Genomic DNA, 19,288 nt, shown 5'->3' with positions numbered 1-19,288 from the left:
AGATTTGAAAATCCACTCTCATTTGGATTTTAGCAGCATGTCATGGACAGACTAAGGACGGCTCTTTTTTCAGTTTATGATTGTGTTAATTTTTGATGTCCTGACAACATTCATCAAAACTGTTTCCTTCTCTGTCTCGTCTGACTTTTTGCCAACAAGCGGATATTCCAGAATCTCACATTTCATTTTAAAAAAGTGTTTCCCGCCTTAATGGTTGGGAAGAAACCCTTAACACTATAAAAAGTGTTTTACTTGAGGGCCAGCGGCAGCTCTTTCCCTGAAGTTGGGGATCTCTGTGAAGTACCAGCCAGTTCAGAAACAGAGTTCTAAGCTGGATGGATATCCCATGGACAGCCTCTCCTAAACTAAACCCAACTGGAAAATTCACACGCATACATGCTGTCACTCAGCTAAGGTCACTGCACACCACCTGATCACCTCAAAAGCACAGAAGTGGAAAGCCAAGATTTCTACACCTCCCTCCAGAGACGCACCCCTCACTAGTGGCACAAACTCAGCACCCCATTAACTCTGCACTCTAAGGACAGAGCACTCTGGCCCCAGGGAGGGTGTATTCCCCAAACTTGAGTGGGTGATTTCCCAAACAGTGCTGATGAGACAGTCAGGGGCTGGAAGGCTAGCCCATGAGGGCGCTTGGACTTTAGGGCGGGAAGATGGGTGTCTGGACTGGTACAGAGTTATGGTTTGGAAACGAAGTGTCAACTGATCCACCTTTGAAACTTTGGTAATTTTGTTTTGAAAATCAGAAAGCGGTAAGGACAAGTAGTGTCACAATGACCTTCTGAGACTTCTCTGCCACCATGACAACCAGATCAAAGTCGTATGTGCCCAAGGAGTGATCGTACAGTTCATTGACGTCAACCAGGAAGAGCAGATACTTCAGCGCTGCCTCTGCAGTCACCCCCTCAGCTGCTGGTGAAACAGTCTCTGTAATCGTAGGAAACAGATCCATCAAAAATCACTTGTACCTTGCACCAATCGAAGGCTGTTCCCGTGAGTTCCAGGCACACCACAAGAACGCACGCTCACTTAGCTCACTAGAAACAGCATGGTCTGATTTCAGAAGCAGACTGGCAGTCCCCCTGCTCTAATGATTCATTCAGTTTTGTGCTTGAAAGAGGGGATGCTGGGTATGCCTGCCTCAGCTATTCACGTAGTAACCTGAACAACAGCATGGCAGTCTTCAGGGCCTGGCCTGAAGCAAGGGACAACACAACTTGCATCCTGCTTATATCACTGCAGAATGACAGTCAAGTGTGCCAGGCTGAGGGACCAGCGACAGGCACGGGGCTCACAGAACACCCGTGCAAAAAACAGGGCTCAAGGAGGCAGCTAAAACACCCAAGCTCATTCACGGACATGATTAACCAATCCCTGACTGCAGAATAATGATCACAACAGCAGGCAACAGTAACCATATGTGACTCTGTCTCTTCCGTGCTATCCAGTGCTATTTCATTGGAACAGCTAACTTTGTGAGGCCTGGACAAATTTCTGTTGTTCAGAGTAAAAAATCAGGGTAAATAACGTTAAGTAGTTCTCTCCCCAGGTGTGCAGCCCTTTACTTGCCATCTGAACTAGGAGCACTGTACCTCGCAGCTCGTGCACTTTTTGGAGGGCAATTTCCAGTTCTGGGGTGCTTTTCTTCACATGGGATGTCAGTATTGAAAGGCAGTATCTGAGGGAAACAGAAAACAAGAAACAAAGCAAGAAACCAATCAGAAGGAGAAGATCAACAATCTACAGTAGAACCACAGAGTTATGAACACCAGAGTTACCAGTCAACCACATACCTCATTTGGAACCAAAAGTACACAGCCAGCCAGCCAAGACCAAAAACAACAACAACAACAAAAATACCATACAGTACTGCGTTAAAGGTAAGCTACTAAAAAACACAAAGGGAAAGTTTAAAAAAAGATTTGACACGGTTAAGGAAACTGTTTCTGTGCTTGTTGCATTTAAAGTAAGATGGTTAAAAGCACCATTTTGCTTCTGCATAGTAAAGTTTCAAAGCTGTATTAAGTCAATGTTCAGCTGTAAACTTCTGAAAAAACCACCATAACATTTTGTTCAGAGTTACGAACAACCTCAATCCCCAAGATGCTCTTAACTCTGAGGTTCTACTGTATTTTTTAAGTTCTATTATTGAGTATTTTAGGGTAGTCTTTGCTTTAATGGAAGGGCTGGGATTTGGGGATTTTGTTTTTTTATTTGGAAAGAAAAAAAAAGGGTGAAGAACATATCAAGGAGGAACATTTTGCCTGGGATGATCCCTGGGATATAGTACATGTATAAACACTGATGATTTACCTTAATTAAAACAGAGAACTAGCTTCCTCACCCCACAAGCCTTTACCTTTGGGCGACAGAGCTGAGTGCAAGTCACTAAAGCTAGTCAACATTTTTTTTGGTAAAAAATGACGTTTATTGTGGAAAAACAGCCTTTTTTCTGAAGTAAAAATCTTTCACCAAAACATTTTCCCCACTCTGTCAAAAATTTTGATTTTTTGTTAAAAGTTTTAAATAAAATTTCTGAAAAAATTCAGTTTTTCATTCATCAAAAGCTAGTTGTCAATAAGTGAAAAATGTCTTACATTTTCAGAATGTTTTTTTAAAGAAAAATAGGGCTTCACTTCCAATCCTCTGAAATTAAAAGGTTTTTTCTTCCTTTTTAGCCAGCTCTAAAAAATGACTTTCTATTACTGTTCTGTTCTAAATTGCAGACGGCATTTCACTTACTTTTGAGGATTGATGTTTTCCATGGCAGCTCTCATTGCATCACAGATAAGGTCTACTTTTTTCTGATCAGGACACTGTTGTAGCTGGACGTTGCTGCTAACTGGAGATGGGTACATAGTCTTTGTGAAGTCTTCTTCTCTAAGAAGAAATATGCACTATAAACACTAATTGGATCCCAAGTCACAGCCCAGCACAAATACTCGTGTCAGAAGACACATACAGTAACTCCTCACTTAGCATTGTAATGTTCCTGAAAAATGAGACTTTAAGCGAAACGATGTTAAGCGATTCCAATTTCCCCATAAGAATTAATGTAAATAGGGGGGTTAGGTTCCAGGGAAATGTTTTTCACCAGACAAAAGACATTATATACATATACACTAAGCTTTAAGCAATTTTAAACACAGTTTAATATTGTACACAGCAATGAATGCTTGTGAAGCTTGGCTGAGGTGGTGGAGTAAAGGGGTGGGATATTTCCCAGGGAATGCCTTGCTGCTAGATGATGAACTAGCACTCGGCATTCAAGGGTTAATATGCTGTTGTTAATGTAGCCTCACACTCCACAAGGCAGCATGGACTGAGGCAGGAGGGAGGAAACACAACAGATGCAGGACAGTAGCTGCAAACTCTTCCCTGCAAAAACCGAACATGACGATGAGCTCACGCTATCCAGCTGGAGCGTACCACTCCCTCCTCCTGACAGCACATGCATGGCTGCACAGGTGCCGACTTTCCAAAGTGCTGGGGTGTGTGGGCATGAGTGAGAGAGAGAGAGACGTGCATTGCCCCTTTAAGTATGCTGACACCACTTCAAGTTCATTGCCCTTTTAAGCAGATCAGCCAACTCAGACAGGAAGCAACAGCTTCCAGCAAGTTACCTCCTTTCTGTCCCCATCCTCTGCTTTGTGGAGAGGGGGTACAGAGTCGGGGGGCAGGAGCAGGGGGACATCCTGATATCAGCACCCCTCTCCCCCAGCAAGCAGGAAGCTCCTGGGAGCAGCTCCCAGGCAGAGGACAGGACAGGGCAGGAGCAGCAGGGCAGTGGCAGGAAGGACAGCTGAACTGCTGCTGGGCAACTGCCCAGCCACAGACCTTAGAGGGAAAATAGGGGCGCTGATGGGGGGGGGGGCGGGGAGGGGAGCTGCCGGCCCCCCTGGTTCTAGTCCCCACAAGGCGGGGCTGCTCTTCCAGAGAATCCTGCAAGCAGTGGGCAAAGCAGGCAGCTGCCAAAGACATTACAATGGAGCATTGCACAACTTTAAATGAGCTCGTTCCCTAATAGATCAGCAACGTAACGAGGAAACATTAACCCGGACAACGTTAAATGACGAGTTACTGTACCACGCACAAAAATCCACACTTTACGATTACTGGTACTCTTTCTTCTATGTAGTTCCTTATCCTTTCGTCATCTGGCACAACTGAAAAGGACCCATGAAGTAGACTAATATCCATCACACATGGTTTGTTCTCTTATCCTCTCCCCAGGGAAACAAAAAACTTCTACTCTACAAGTGATACCAGGCAACAAGTAGACTCCATTTCAAGATGATTTTTTCTTTTTCAGACAACTGGAGAGCCTCAGGCAGGAGGGCTCAGACGCTTCTGACAAGACGATTGCTCAGGATATTACTGTTAACAGTTTGCATGAAAATCACAGGCCAAGATTTTTTTTTTTAAATGGGAGCATAACGTTAATCTCCTAACTCCTTAGTCTGAGCTGCTGCGTGCTTGGCACTTTTGAAAAGTAAGCCGTTTGTTTAGGTTCCCAAACAAAGATTTAAGGCTGAGATTTTCAAAATGAGACTCCACACTCCATGTTCAGGTATCTAAAGAAGTGGCCTGATTCTCAGAAGTGCTGAGCAAACCAGCAGTTCCCAGTGACTTTAAAGGGGGAAAATCATACTCAGCCTTTTGGAAAAATTAGTCAGGAGCCTGAACAATAATCCTGGACGCAGACCTTAGGTAAAAAGGGTTTCCTTATTCCCCTCTGCAATTCCTCACAGGAGACCACTAAATCAGAGGAGTCAACTACTGACGTAACTGGTGAGATTTTCTCAAACATTCACATTGCAAACCAGAAAAAATACAAACTAGGGCTGTCAAGCAATTAAAAACAGTGTGATTAATCATACTGTTAAACAATAATAGAATACCATTTATTTAAATATTTTGGATGTTTTCTACATATTCAAATATATTGATTTCAATAACAACACAGAATACAAAGTGTACAGCGCTCACTTTGTCGGGAGGTGATCACAGAGTCCAGCACGTGAGGACTTTGTCCATCCTGTCTATGGCCTGAGAGAACTTCGAGGCCAACCAGAGCTGGAGGGGCCTCATCCTGAGTCTGGCGTGACAGACCATGTACGTGCACATCGACATGTGACCCACGAGTTGCAGGCAAACCCTGGCTGTTGTCACCAGGAACCTTGTGACCGAGTCAATGAGACTTTTCAGGGTCTCAGATCTGTCTGGCGGGAGAGAGGCCCTGGCCGACACAGCGTCCAGGAGCGCCCCGATAAACTCTATGCGTTGGACCGGGACTAACATGGATTTGGTGCTGTTTACCAACAGGCCCAAGGTGGTGCATGTGGACAGGAGGAGCGCCATGTGATCCCTCACCTGCAACCAGGAGGTGCCCTTGACAAGCCAATCGTCCAGACAGGGAAATATCTGGACCCCCCCGCCGTCTGAGGTAGGCCGCTGCCACCAACATGCATTTTGTAAACACCCTGGGGGCAGTGGACAGACCAAATGGGAGGACCGTGAATTGGTAATGATTCTGTCCCACCACGAAATGGAGGAAGCGCCTGTGCCCCTTGAATATGTGGATGTGGAAATACGCGTCCTGTAGATCGAGGGCAGCGTACCAGACCCGGGGATCCAGCGAGGGGATGATGGAGGCCAGGGAGACCATGCAGAACTTGAGTTTCACTATGTACTGGTTCAGATCTCGCAGGTCCAGGATGGGCCTGAGCCCCCCTTTGGCCTTCGGGATAAGGAAATAACAGGAGTAATACCCCTTGCCCATGAACTCCTTGGGCACCGCCTCTATCGCGCCTAGTCCTAGGAGCCGCCCCACCTCCTGCTCGAGCAGAGCTTCATGCGAGGGGTCCCCCAATAGGGACGGGGGCGGTTGGGCGGGGAGGAAGTAAACTGGAGGGTGTAACCCCGGGAGATGGTGTTGAGGACCCATCGGTCTGAGGTTAGCTGCGACCATTCTGGAAGGAAAGCACACAACCAGTTGGAGAAGGGTAGCTTTATTGGAACACTGGTGAGGACTGGTGGGGTGTCCCCGAGCATCCCGTCAAAAATGCCTTTTCCCCGCCTGCTCGCCCTTGGAGGACCCAGGCTGGGGGGCAGGCTGAGACTGCCTCTGAGGGCATCTCTTATAGTCCCGCTGCTTCTTATGGGCAGCCTGGGCGGGAGTCTGCTGCGGCTTGAACTTAGGTTTTGCCGGAGCCGGGACATAGAGGCCCAGAGTCTGGAGGGTCGTGCGGGAGTCCTTCATGCCATGCAGCCTTGTCTCTGTTTCCTTCGCAAACAGAGCTTTCCCATCAAACGGGAGATCCTGTGTGGGAGACTGCGCCTCGCTGGACAGCGCAGAGAGCAGGAGCCATGACGCCCGTCTCATCCAAGGCTGCCTGCAGGGACGCCTTTGTGGAGGCTGCCCCTTCCTCCACTTGTGCCTTGAACTCCTTCCTATCGCGCTCCTGGAGGGAGTCCTCAAACTTGGGCAGGGAGCCCCACAGATTGAATTTGTACCGTCCAGGAGAGCCTGATGGTTTGCGACTTGTAACTGGAAGCTGACCCTGCCATTCCCAGTGTATGACTGACTCGACCACCAGGGACTTGGACGCCAGGTGGGTATACAAGTACTCATGCCCTTTAGTGGGTACAAAGGACTTGCGTTCCACCTTTTTAGAGATGGGGGCCAATGAGGCCGGTGTTTGCCACAGGGCATTTGAAATCTTAGCCACCCCTTCATGGAGAGGCGAGGCCATCCTACTCGGTGACAACATGTTAAACAGGGAGTCTGAGGGCTCCTCCATCTCCTCTGCCTGGAGGTGGAGGCTTGCTGCCACACTCTTTAAGAGTTCTTGATGGGCCCTGAAGTCCTCCTGCGGGCTGGGGCGCGGGGGGAGAGCGGGGCGTGGGGCTGCAATTGCCTCTGTGGGCGGGGCGAGGAAGCCAGTGCTGTGCTCTGGGTATCGTCCGACACCGGAGGGTCCACCACCTGGCAAAGTGCCGAGGATGTATGTTCCATTGACTCCTTTGTTGGGGGTCTGGAGAGGGAGGTGACAGTGCCTCTGAAGCTCCGGCCACTGAGCGGGCTCCTACCGGGGGCTGTGCCGGAGGCCACAGTGCCCACTGGTACCATTGGGCCGGCCACGACACTCGGTGCCACTGCACCTGCTGTGGCACCGGCTGTTCGGGTTGGCTGGCCTGGCCCATCGAGGGACGGCTACGACGAGACCGGGCTGGCATAAGATCTGCTGTCATCACAGGACCGGAAGGAGCGGTGGTGCTGGGATCTACGATGGCCACGGGACTGCGATCTCGACGTGGAGAACCGGTACCGACAATAACAGCTGCTCCGCGAACGGCCTTGATGGGCAGACCCGCGACGGCGACACGCCGGCGATCGACACCCGGGGCTGTGATGTCTTGGCGGAGACTTGGAGCAAGAGTCCAAGCGGGAATAGCGTCGACAACTGTGCTGTGATCGACTGTGGTGCCCTCTCCAAGACAAGGACCGTTGGCGACGCCCGCCACGGTCGCGTCAATATTCGCTCCTTGAGGACGAGCGGTGTCAAGAGTCCCGGCCAGACGGAACCCAGCCAGACAGTCTGGTCGGCATCAAGGGTGATCCACATGGACTCTGCCCCGAGTGGTCGCTGGGCGGTGTCGGGAATGTTCCCTCGACCGAGACCAGTACCGGGCCAGAGGCGACTGCGGAGATCCCAGCAGCGGCTTGCCTCTGGAGCATGGGGCCGACATCAGCGGCGCACCAGGCACCAGCATGGACATAATGTCCCGGGCTGCCTGGAGGACTTCAGGCATGGATGGCATCTGGACATCTGGAGAGGCCTGCTCCGAAGGGGCCAGGCTACTCCATGCAACATGAGTCGAAGGCCTGGGGCCCGGTGGGGATCAAGGATGGCCCGACATGGGCCTAGCCTCTGTCCCACACTTCCCTCAGTGCTGCTGCGAAGAGGGAGTCTTCCTGGCCCTCTTGGCATGCCCCGTGGACAGGGAGTGGTGCCGACTGGTCGATGGCACTGGAGGGTTGCTGCGCACCGACGCCGCAGTGCTGGTTCCCAGTTCGGAGCGGCGTGCCGGGGTCAAGCACTGACTCCATCAGGATGGCCCGGAGCCTAATGACCCTTTCTCTTGTGGTCCGAGGCTTAAACGACTTGCAAATCTTGCACCTTTTGCTGATATGGGTTTCTCCCAAACAGCACAAACAGTCTGTGTGCAGTCACTTCTTGGCACAGAACGCCTACAAGAGCCACACAACTTAAATCCCAGGGAGCGGGGCGTGCCCCGGCCTGGGCTCACTGACTAAACTAAACAAACAGCTAACTAACTACAGGTACTAACACTGAACAAACGAACAGTTCTGGGGACGAGCTACAGCAAAGCTGGAGCAGAGCAGTTCCAACGCACCTTCACTGGCGGCAAGAAGGAACTGAGGGTGGGGGGAGCGTGCAGCTCACCTTATACCGCGCCAGGCAGGCACCACTCCAGGGGTCGCGGGGGCGCTCCCTGCCATGGGTACTGCTAGGGGAAAAACTTCCGGCACCAGTGCACATGGCAAGCACGCACACCTATTGTGGAATACACACGAGCAATCACTCGAAGAAGAATCATAGGTTCCTTCATGCTTCAACCACCATTCCAGGGGACATGCGTTCATGTTGACGATGGGTTCTGCTCAATAACAATCCAAAGTAGTTCGGACTGATGTTAATTTTCATTATTTGAGTCAGATGCCTCCAGCAGAAGGTTGATTTTCTTTTTTGGTGGTTCAGGTTCTGTAGTTTCCGCATTGGAGTGTTGCTCTTTTAAGGCTTCTGAAAGCATGCTCCACACCTTGTCCGTCTCAGATTTTGGAAGGCATTTCAAATTCTTAAATCTTGGGTCAAGTGCTGTATCTATCTTTAGAAATCTCATATTGGTGCCTTCTTTGCATTTTGTCAAATCTACAGTGAAATTGTTCTTAAATGAACATGTGCTGGGTCATCATCCGAGACTGATATAACATGAAATATTATGTTAGGGCTAGGGATACAGGTCACACAGGAAGATCTGGATGACCTTGTAAACTGGAGTAATACTAAGAAGATGAAATTTAATAGCGAAAAGTGCAAGGTCATGCATTTAGGGATTAACAACAAGACTTTTTGTTATAAACTGGAGATGCATCACTTGGAAGTTAACAGAGGAGGAGAAGGACCTCAGAGTATTGGTTGATCACAGGATGACTATGAGCCACCAATGTGATATGGCCGTGAAAAAAAGCTAATGTGGTCTTGGGATGCATCAGGCGAGGTATTTCCAGTAGAGATAAGGAGGTGTTAGTACCGTTATACAAGGCACTGGTGAGACCTCATCTGGAATACTGTGTGCAGTTCTTGTCTCCCATGTTTAAGAAGGATGAATTCAAACTGGAACAGGTACAGAGAAGGGCTACTAGGATGATCCGAGGAATGGAAAACCTGTCTTATGAAAGGAGACTCAAGGAGCTTGGCTTGTTTAGCCTAACCAAAAGAAGGTTGAGAGGAGATATGATTGCTCTCTATAAATATATCAGAGGGATAAATACCAGAGAGGGGAGAGGAATTATTTAAGCTCAGTACCAATGTGGACACAAGAACAAATGGATATAAACTGGCCATCAGGAAGTTTAGACTTGAAATTAGACGAAGGTTTCTAACCATCAGAGGAGTGAAGTTCTGGAACAGCCTTTCAAAGGAAGCAGTGGGGGCAAAAGACCTATCTGGCTTCAAGACTAAGCTTGATAAGTTTATGGAAAGGATGGTACAATGGGATAGTCTAATTTTGGCAATTAATTGATCTTTGACTATTAGCGGTAAATATGCCTAATGGCCTGTGATGGGATGCTAGACAAGGTGGGATCTGAGTTACTACAGAGAATTCGTTCCTGGGTATGTGGCTGGTGAGTCTTGCCCATATGCTCAGGGTTCAGCTGATTGCCGTATTTGGGGTCGGGAAGGAATTTTCCTCCAGGGCAGATTGGCAGAGGCCCTGCAGGTTTTTCACCTTCCTCTGCAACGTGGGGCACAGGTCACTTGCTGGAGGATTCTCTGCGCCTTGAAGTCTTTAAACCACGAGTTGAGGACTTCAATAGCTCAGACATAGTTTAGAGGTTTGTTACAGGAGTGGGTGGGTGAGATTCTGTGGCCTACGTTGTGCAGGAGGTCAGACTAGATGATCATAATGGTCCCTTCTGACCTCAGTCTGAGTCTATATGGCAGAACATGGGTAAAACAGAGCAGGAGACATATAATTCTCCCCCAAGAAGATTAGTCACAAATTTAATTAACGCATTATTTTTTTAACGAGAGTCATCAGCATGGAAACAGGACTTCTGGAATGGTGGCCAAAGCATGAAAGGGCATATGAATGTTTAGCATATCTGGCATGTAAATATACCTTGCAATGCCAGCTATAAGCCATGCAAATGCCTGTTCACAGTTTCTGGTGACATTGTAAATAAGCAGAGAGCAGCATTATCTTCTGTAAATGTAAACAAACTTGTTTGTCTTAGCAATTGGCTGAAGAAGAAGTAGGACTGAGTGGAACTGTAGGCTCTGAAATTTTACATTGTTTTGTTTTTAAGTGCAGTTATGTAACAAAAAAAATCTACGTTTGTAAGTTGCACTTTCATGATAAAGAGATTGCACGACAGTACTTGTATGAGGTGAACTGAAAAATACTATTTCTTTTGTTTATCGTTTTTACAATGCAAATATTTGTAATAAAAAACAACAACACTTTGATTTCAATTACAACACAGAATACAATGTATATGAAAATGTAGAAAAACATCCAAAATATTTAATAAATTTCAATTGGTATTCTATTATTTAACAGTGTGATTAAAACTGCGCTTAATTTTTTAAATTGCAATTAATTTTTTTTTTTTTTTTTTTTAGCATTAATGGCGTGAGTTAACTGTGATTAATTGACAGCCCTATTACAAACTGCGACAGCCAAACAAAATGTAAGTCCCCAGTTGGCCAAATCAATCCAATAGCCACAAGTGAGTCCATCTTGCTGAATTCCTCTGCCTGGATGGACCAGGCCCACAGCCAGCTAGCCTGGCAATTAGGAGGAGTCACCATCCACTTGGTCAGACTGAATCCTCTGGTTCTTTGAGATCCAGCCCCCATCTCCAGCTTCCAGAACAATGATACTGCGGCTTTATTTACCAGTGTTCTTTTATCAGAAGACCAATACTTACTTCAACTCGGTGAAAAATAAGTTGATGTAATTCACGGAATCTATCTGTTTTATGAAGGTTTCCACATTTTCCAGAAAAACCTGAAGTGAACAAAACTCTTTCAGTGCTGATGCTGTTACTTACATGCATATTAACACAAAAACACACAGAGAGACTTCAAAGGGTCATTTAAACGTGCACATGGGCATACCCAACTCTAAACCCGAGTTACCCTACTCTTACCATTTGGACACGCTGTAGTTCTTTGCATGCAAACAGTATGAGCTCTATAGCACTGGGTACCACCCTTAAGAACCTGGGTACCCCATGCCCCAAGCTCTCATGGCAGCTGTTCAGTACAAGGCGATGCCAGCTCAGGGGAGATAAACTTCCAAGTGTGACACGGAACAAAGTTATCGTCACAGCCTAGGAGCTCTACCCTTCACGCAGATCTGTGCCCCTCTGCTGAGAATCCATCCACATGGATCCACTTGCAGGATCAAGGCCTCAGTAGATACAAGCAGCACAGGTTCCGCTAACACTGCTGCCTTCGGCCTCCTCCGTCGCCAGAAGAAGCTTCCTCCCTTAATTGCCCAGTGGGACTCTGAAGTGGTGCTGACAGAGCTTTATAAACACTGATTACATAAGAACGGCCATGCTGGGTCAGACCAGTGGTCCGTCTAGCCCAGTATCCTGTCTTCTGGCAGTGGCCAGTGTCAGGTGCCTCAGAGGGAATGAGCAGAACAGGGAATCATCAAGTGATCCATCCCCTGTCACTCATTCCCAACTTCTGGCAAACAGGCTAGGGACACCCTCCCTGCCCATCCTGGCTAATAGCCATTGATGGACCGATCCTCCATGAACTGATCTAGTTCCCTTTTGAACCCTGTTACAGTCTTAGCCTTCACAATATCCTCTGGCAAATCCCACTCTCCCTGGGAGGCAGGAAAACATGCAAGGGGAGGTACAAGCGCAACTCAGACTTGCCTTGGGATTGTGATCATAAAGAAGGTTGAGGTTGATTCTCAGCTTCCTCATACATTCAAATGCTTCTTTAAACATGAGCCTGTTGGAATGGGTCAAATACAGCAGGTTTTTAGAGAGGAGTGTGCACTACAATCTAATATACACAGGGAGTGAGGAGAACAGTTGCCAGACTATAAATAAACCTATATGGTTTAATTTTCACTGCCTTCCCTCTGCAAAGCAGGCTGGCTGTGCCCATGCCTAGTTCCTGTCCTGGCCCAGCCAGATATCACACTGGGTTAGCATTTAACCAGGTGTAGGCCAGTTTTAAAGAGAGTTACATTTGGGTTTAAAGATAACCGTGTATTGGTCGCAGATAGAGCTGGGCAGAGTTTTTTCCCCGTGAATAGTTTATTTGCCCAAAAATTCCTTTTCAGATGAAAAAATATTCTCTCAAACTCAGTTTCAGACACCTAAATGAAAAAGATTAGAAAAAGTCCCAACAGTTCATTGACATTCTTGAAGTGAAACTTCTCAAACCTATATTTCACTTTGAAACTTAGCCAGGAGTTGTTAAAATTTTTTTAAAATGTAAAACACACCCAAAAGCATAACCAAAAAAAAAAAAAAAAAACCAAAAAACCCCCCCATTTCATTTTGGAGAGGAAAAAGTGAAAAATTTCATTTCCAGGTTTAACCCCAAATCATTTCCCCTCTGCCCCAATTTTTTGGTTCAATAGCTGAAAAGAAGAAGAAAAAGAAAAAAAATCAACTATCTATTCAGCTGTAGTGTCAGGCGCTTTTCTGTTCCATTAGAACAATGACACTGAGCAAGGTTTTATTCCACGAGACAGTCTTGTCATCTAGGATAAGTTATAATTATGGGGAGGGGAAGAGATGGCATTTCTCCCAGCTTGTTCTGCAGTGCTACTCACAGTGAATCAAGATGACCTACATGTAATTTGTCTATTGTTGTTCCTGTCCCCTAACCTCTACCTACTTGTCTGTCCTTTTGATCAACAAGCTCCTTGCAGCAGGGACTAAAGCACGTAGCACAAGCTATACATAAATAAAAAATGTTGAGATGGCTCTGCTTGTAGGTGGCAGTTACCTGGAGTGCCCAACTGCTAGAACTGGTTTGTTTCCACTTGCTAAGTCAGAACTCTTTGGGGACTGCTTCGGGAGAGTTCTCCTTTCAGTCTAGCTTAATGCCCTCATTCCGCAGGTCCCGGTCAATATCCCACCAGGACAGTGCCACCCTCCTCCAGCTGCTCACACCACAGAGCCTGGGGGACGCAGGCTGATACACATTAGTGACACTCACCTGTCCAACCACTTCCGAATCTGGGCCAGAACGAGGGCTCGGTGGTGAACAGTCTCCAAGTTTCCTCTTGGCATCTAAAAAATAAATCCCAACAATAATTCCTCTTAAGTATGCTAAGAGCTCTGCACCTGAAATCCTGGTCAGGCCAGCAATCCCCAACTCCTCCTCACCCCCATTGAGGGAACGGGGGCTTCACTTTGACTGCAAGGTGAAGGGGAGGCAGGACCTTCACTTTGAAGGAACAGTTTTACCCAATCTAAGAGATGGTGTCAATGTCTTTACAGTTCAATAAGACATCCCCCTCTCCACAAAGGCTGCAGAAGGAGAAGGAATGTGATGGAGCCAAACATCACAGTGCTGTGCTAGTGCAAGAGACCCCAGAAGAAAAGTAATCCCAAGAGAAGGTTGAATCTCAAGGGGAGACTCAGTGCAAGCAGAGAAATGCAGGAAGCAGACCGTGTCAATGCCCAGGAGAGAGTCCAATCTCTGAAGGGTTCAGTGTCAACGACGTAAAGTGCTATCGACACTAACAGGACTGCAACAGGCAGACAGTGTTTTCCTGGAACACCCCACGCTACCACTGTTGGCAAAGGCTGGAGCAGGCTCTGCCGAGTCTCTGAGGCAGGCAGCTCCTTACTCTGCCCAGACAGATGGAGCTGGGAGTAAGTCTGTAATGAGAGGATCTAGAGCATGGGCTGAGCAGGGTCTGAGACAGGAATCCTCCAGCAGCCCAGCCTGGGAAGAAGGCCTGGGCTAGCTTTGTTCTCCTACTGGCAAGGAAGTCAAGCCCTAGGAAGGGGCAAGCTGCACAGGCATTTGAGCGAGCAGGTTTCCTCGACTTTACAGAAAGGCTTTGTCATGTGTCCGACACATGACTGCACAGCTGCATGGCTTTTCCATAAAACTGAGAAGAGATTTAAGGGAGAAACGTGACACATGCTAATCAAGCCAGGAACTGCTTCAGGGAGCAACTTTCTCGGGCCCTGGGTTCCAGCTGCTCATTCTCATTGCTGCCAGTCTGGTCTTTAGTTTTCCTTTTACTGGACACTAACAAAAACCTTTGGGACAAAGCATCATAAGAACATAAGAATGGCCAGACTGGGTCAGACCAATGGTCCCTCTAGCCCAGTATCCTGTCTTCTGACAGTTGCCAGTGCCAGATGCTTCAGAGGGAATGAACAGAACAGAGCAATTTATTGAGTGATCCATCCCCAGTCATCCAGTCCCAGCTTCTGGCAGTCTGAAGTTTAGGGATACCCAGAGCATGAAGTTGTGTCCCTGATCATCTTGGCTAAGAGCCATTGATGGACCTATCCTCCATGAACTTATCTAGTTACTTTTTTGAACCTAGTGATATTTTTGGCTTTCACAACATCCCCTGGCAACAAGTTCCACAGGTTGACTGTGCGTTGTGTGAAGAAATACTTCCTTCTGTTTGTTTTAAGCCTGATGCTTTATAATTTCATTGGGTGACTCTGAAGGGGTAAATAACACATCCTTACTCACTTCTCCACACCAGTCACGATTTTATAGAGTTCTGTCTTCTCTCCCCCACCCATTTAGTCGTCTCTTTTCTAAGCTGAGCAGCCCCAGTCTGTTTAACCTCTCCTCCTACGGAAGCTGTTCCAGACCCTTAATCATTTTTGTTTCCCTTCTCTATACTTTTTTTTCCAATTCTAATACATCTTTTTTTGAGATGGGGCAACCAGAACTGCACCTAGTATTCAAGGTTTTATGGATTTATATAGTTGCATTGTGATATTTTCTGTCTTATTATCTATCCCTTTCCTAATGGTTCCTGACATGGTTTACTTTTCTGACTGCCGCTGCACATTGAGCAGATGTCTCAGAGAGCTATCCACAATGACTCCAAAATCTTGCTTGAGTGGTAACAACTAATTTAGACCCCATCATTTTGTTTGCATATTGGAAAACATAATCCAACTCTACATTACTTTACACTTATCAACACTGAATTTCGTCTGCCATTTTGTTGCCCAGTCCCTCCTATGTAGGAGCACTCTCTGAACCTACTCAGAGCATGCTAGTTTGTTTTGGGAGAACCATGTAGGAACCAAGCTTTGAGATGAAGCATGGACAGGTTGGGAGGAAGAAATCGGCTGTGTTGATGCAATAGGAGGTTCGGAGTGAGGGGCAACGAAACAGGTGGGCAAATTGACATTCTGTTGAGGAACGGAAACCACGGTTGTCTGGGCCACGACGGTGCAATCAGAATTACCGTGGCATGATCTGTTCGTATCTTTGTCAGAACTCTGGAGAACAGGTATTGGGGGAAATGCATATACACCTCTACCCCAATATAACGCAGTCCTCGGGAGCCAAAAAAATCTTACCGTCTTACAGATGAGACCGCATTATATCAGGGTAGGGAGAGGAACCACTCCCCGCCCCAGCTCACCTCCGCTCTGCCTCCCCCTCCTCCCCTGAGTGCGCCGCCGCTGCTCCGCTTCTCCACCCCCCCCCCCCAGGCTTGCCGCACCAATCGGCTGTTTGGCATGGGAAGCCTGGAAGGAAGGGGTATGGGGGGAGAAGCAGAGCGGCGGTGGCGCGCTCAGGGGAGGAGGCAGAGGTGAGCTGTGGCGGGGGGAGGGGGGCGCAGCAAGTAAGTGTGGGGGGGCGCAGAGGAACTGCTTGTGGTAACACGAATTCGGATATAACGAAGTAAAGCAGCCCCGCTCCCAGGAGCGCTGCTTTACCACGTTATATCCGAATTCGCATTATATCGGACAGAATTATATCGGGGTAGAAGTGTAGTAAGTCCTGGTCCCATGAGATCATGAACGCATCTCCCAGGGAATTGTTTGCCCAGTCCCGCTCTGGAGCAAAATGCGGGACATTTCATGTTTTTTGCAATTGTGAAAAGGTCTATGGTTGGGTAGCCCCAAACGCGGAATATGTTGCGGATGATTGTGCTGTTTATCTCCCATTCATGATCCCAGGGAAAGCGTCTGCTTAATTCGTCCGGGAAGGTAGGCGGCTGATATCGGATGTTGTTTGCAAGGCACCAATTCCAGAGCTTTACAGCTTCTGTGCAAAGCGAGTGACAGCGAGCTCCTCCCTGCCTGTTCACATAGAACATGCAAGTGATGTTGTCTGTCATTATCCGTACATGTTGGTTCCGGATCAATGGGAGAAAGTGATGGCAGGCGTTGCATATGGCTCAAAGTTCTAGGACGTTTATGCGTAGGGAGGTTTCAGTTGAAGACCACAGCCCCTGGGCTGTGTGGTGGGAAATGTGTGCACCCCACCCTGTGAGGGATGCACTGGTAGTAATTATGAGGGATAGAGCATCCTGGAGAAAGGGACTCCAGAGCAGAGGCTGGAGAGAACTATGCAGCATAGGAGAGAGTCTTTGACTCGGAAAGGTATGGATAGAAGCTTGTTTAGAGTGTTTTAGAGTAACAGCCATGTTAGTCTGTATTCGCAAAAAGAAAAGGAGTACTTGTGGCACCTTAGAGACCAACCAATTTATTTGAGCATGAGCTTTCGTGAGCTACAGATAAGCTATTACCAGCAGGAGAGTGGGGTGGGAGGAGGTATTGTTTCATGGTCTCTGTGTATATAATGTCTTCTGCAGTTTCCACAGTACGCATCCGATGAAGTGAGCTGTAGCTCACGAAAGCTCATGCTCAAATAAATTGGTTAGTCTCTAAGGTGCCACAAGTACTCCTTTTCTTTTTGTTTAGAGCGTGTACATTCGGTCTGTAAACCGTGGCCAACCAAGCTTGGAAGCACCTCATGTATAGTCGTGCTTTTTGACCATGAAAGTGCACGAGGCCATGTGACCTAATAGTTGTAGACAGACTCAAGCAGTGACCTGAGGACTGTTGCGAAGTTTCGTGGCCAGTAGTTTTATGGTGTTGAAGTGGTCGAAAGGGAGAAATGCTAATCCTGTCCGGGAACTGAGGTGTGCTTCTATGAACTCCAGGTGCTGGGTAGGAGATAACATGGATTTGTTTTTGTTTATTTTTAGGCCGAGGGATAGGAAGCAAGTGATGGTGAGCTGTGTGAATCGAAGCGCTTCGTCGAGCATTGTGGCTTGGAGGAGACAATCGTCGAGGTAAGGAAATATTATGACCCCTTGTCTCCTGCGGTAGGCAGTGACTATGGCTAGGAGCTTGGAAAAAACTCGGGGGCAGTGGATAGGCCAAAGGGTAGCACCCTGTATTGAAAATGTGTCAAGCCAAGGGTAAAATGAAGGAAACGTCTGTGGGCCAGATGTATAGTCACATGAAAATAGGCGTCCTGTAGGTCGAGGGCTGAAAACCAATCGCCCTCCTCCAGCGCTGGGATTATGGTGGTGAGGGTCACCATTTTGAACTTTTGCTTTTTGATAAATTTGTTGAGCCTCCTGAGGTCGAGGATCGGTCACCATCCCCCGGTTTCCTTTTCTGTTAAAAAATAATGGGAATAAAACAGTTTCCCTCTGTGTTGTTCGGGCACGAGTCCCGCTGCTCCCAATAGAAGGAGGAGTTGTACTTCTTGGAGGAGCAGTTGCTCATGAGAACGGTCTCTTAGGAGGGATGGGGAGGGTGGGTGGATAGGAGGCAAGGATACGAAAGGGATGGAATAGCCAATTATGACTATCTTTATGATCCACTTGGTGGTGGTAATGCTTTGCCACTGGTGGGAGAATGGCCGTAGGCGGTGTCCAAAACTAGAGACATGGGACGCAAGCACTGAAGTGGGAACGCTGTTTTCTGTACCCTCGACCAAGGCTTCATATCTGCTTATTAGTGGAAGGGGGTTGAGATGCTGCTGAGGAATTGGGGCGGCGACGCTGGTATCCGGGTCTTTGGCGTTGCTGCTGTTGTTGCTCATGTGACCTAGGGAATTGCTGGGTGTAGGCGGGGTAGCGTGGGCGCTGGTAAGGTTGATATCTATATTGTCACCTTCTGGTCGTAGGGGTTTGAAGTCCTAGGGACCGGAGAGTTGCCCTGGAGTCCTCCATTGAGTGAAGTACGTCATTTGTCGTGGAGGCAAAGAGTTTGTTGCTGAAGAGACGATCTTCAATGGTACTCTGCACCTCTTGAGGAAAGGAAGAGGAGGAGAGCCATGAAGCTCGGCGCATGACAACTGCTGTAACAGTAGATCTTGCTGCAGTATTGGCTGCATTGAGGGCCGCTTGAAGAGCAGAACGTGAGATGATTTGTCCCTCGAAAACTAGAGCCATAAATTGTTGTTTCTTTTCTTCTGGAATGTCATCAGTAAAGTTCATGAATTTATTGTAATTTTTGTGGTCATATTTTGCAAGAATGGCAGTATAATTAGCAATCATAGAATATCCGAGTTGGAAGGGACCTCAGGAGGTCATCTAGTCCAACCCCCTGCTCAAAGCAGGACCGATCCCCAATTTTTGCCCACATCCCTAAATGGCCTCCTCAAGGATTGAACTCACTATCCTGGATTTAGCAGGCCAATGCTCAAACCACTGAGCTATCCCTCCCCGCCAATGTGAAATTGTAACATAGAAGATGTGTATACTTTATGTCTGAGCAAATCTAATCATTTACTGTCCTTGTCGGATGGGGTGGAGTAGGGAAACTGGTGCTTGGTCTTTTGGTAGACTGTGTTTACTATCAACGAGTTCGGAGCTGGGTGAGTGAAAAGGAATTCAGAGCCCTTGGAAGGGCTGAAGTACTTGCAGTCCGCTCACTTAAGGTAGGTAGGCTTGCAGCAGGAGTCTGCCAGATGGCCGTAGCAGGTTCCAAAGGGCTACGTTGATCGGTAATGCA

At 47.7% G+C, this 19,288-nt stretch overlaps 1 protein-coding gene across 6 annotated transcripts in view; it reads right to left on the bottom strand.

The window, feature by feature from the left end:
* Positions 1-19,288, bottom strand: part of ELP1 (elongator acetyltransferase complex subunit 1) — a 113,893-nt gene that overhangs the window by 25,281 nt on the left and 69,324 nt on the right. For all 6 annotated transcript variants that reach the window (XM_074953692.1, XM_074953694.1, XM_074953693.1 and 3 more), the window contains 6 exons: positions 13,533-13,606; positions 12,230-12,308; positions 11,264-11,343; positions 2,764-2,901; positions 1,614-1,699; positions 800-948 (listed from right to left, as the gene is read on the bottom strand). In XM_074953692.1, coding sequence (XP_074809793.1) covers positions 800-948; positions 1,614-1,699; positions 2,764-2,901; positions 11,264-11,343; positions 12,230-12,308; positions 13,533-13,606 — 606 coding nt within the window. The remainder of the gene's footprint in view (positions 1-799; positions 949-1,613; positions 1,700-2,763; positions 2,902-11,263; positions 11,344-12,229; positions 12,309-13,532; positions 13,607-19,288) is intronic.

Source organism: Natator depressus, chromosome 5 (genome assembly GCF_965152275.1).
Source record: "Natator depressus isolate rNatDep1 chromosome 5, rNatDep2.hap1, whole genome shotgun sequence".
Classification (NCBI taxonomy): Eukaryota; Metazoa; Chordata; order Testudines; family Cheloniidae; genus Natator; species Natator depressus.
Note: the sequence above shows the minus strand (reverse complement) of the source record. Positions and strands in the feature narration are given on the sequence as shown.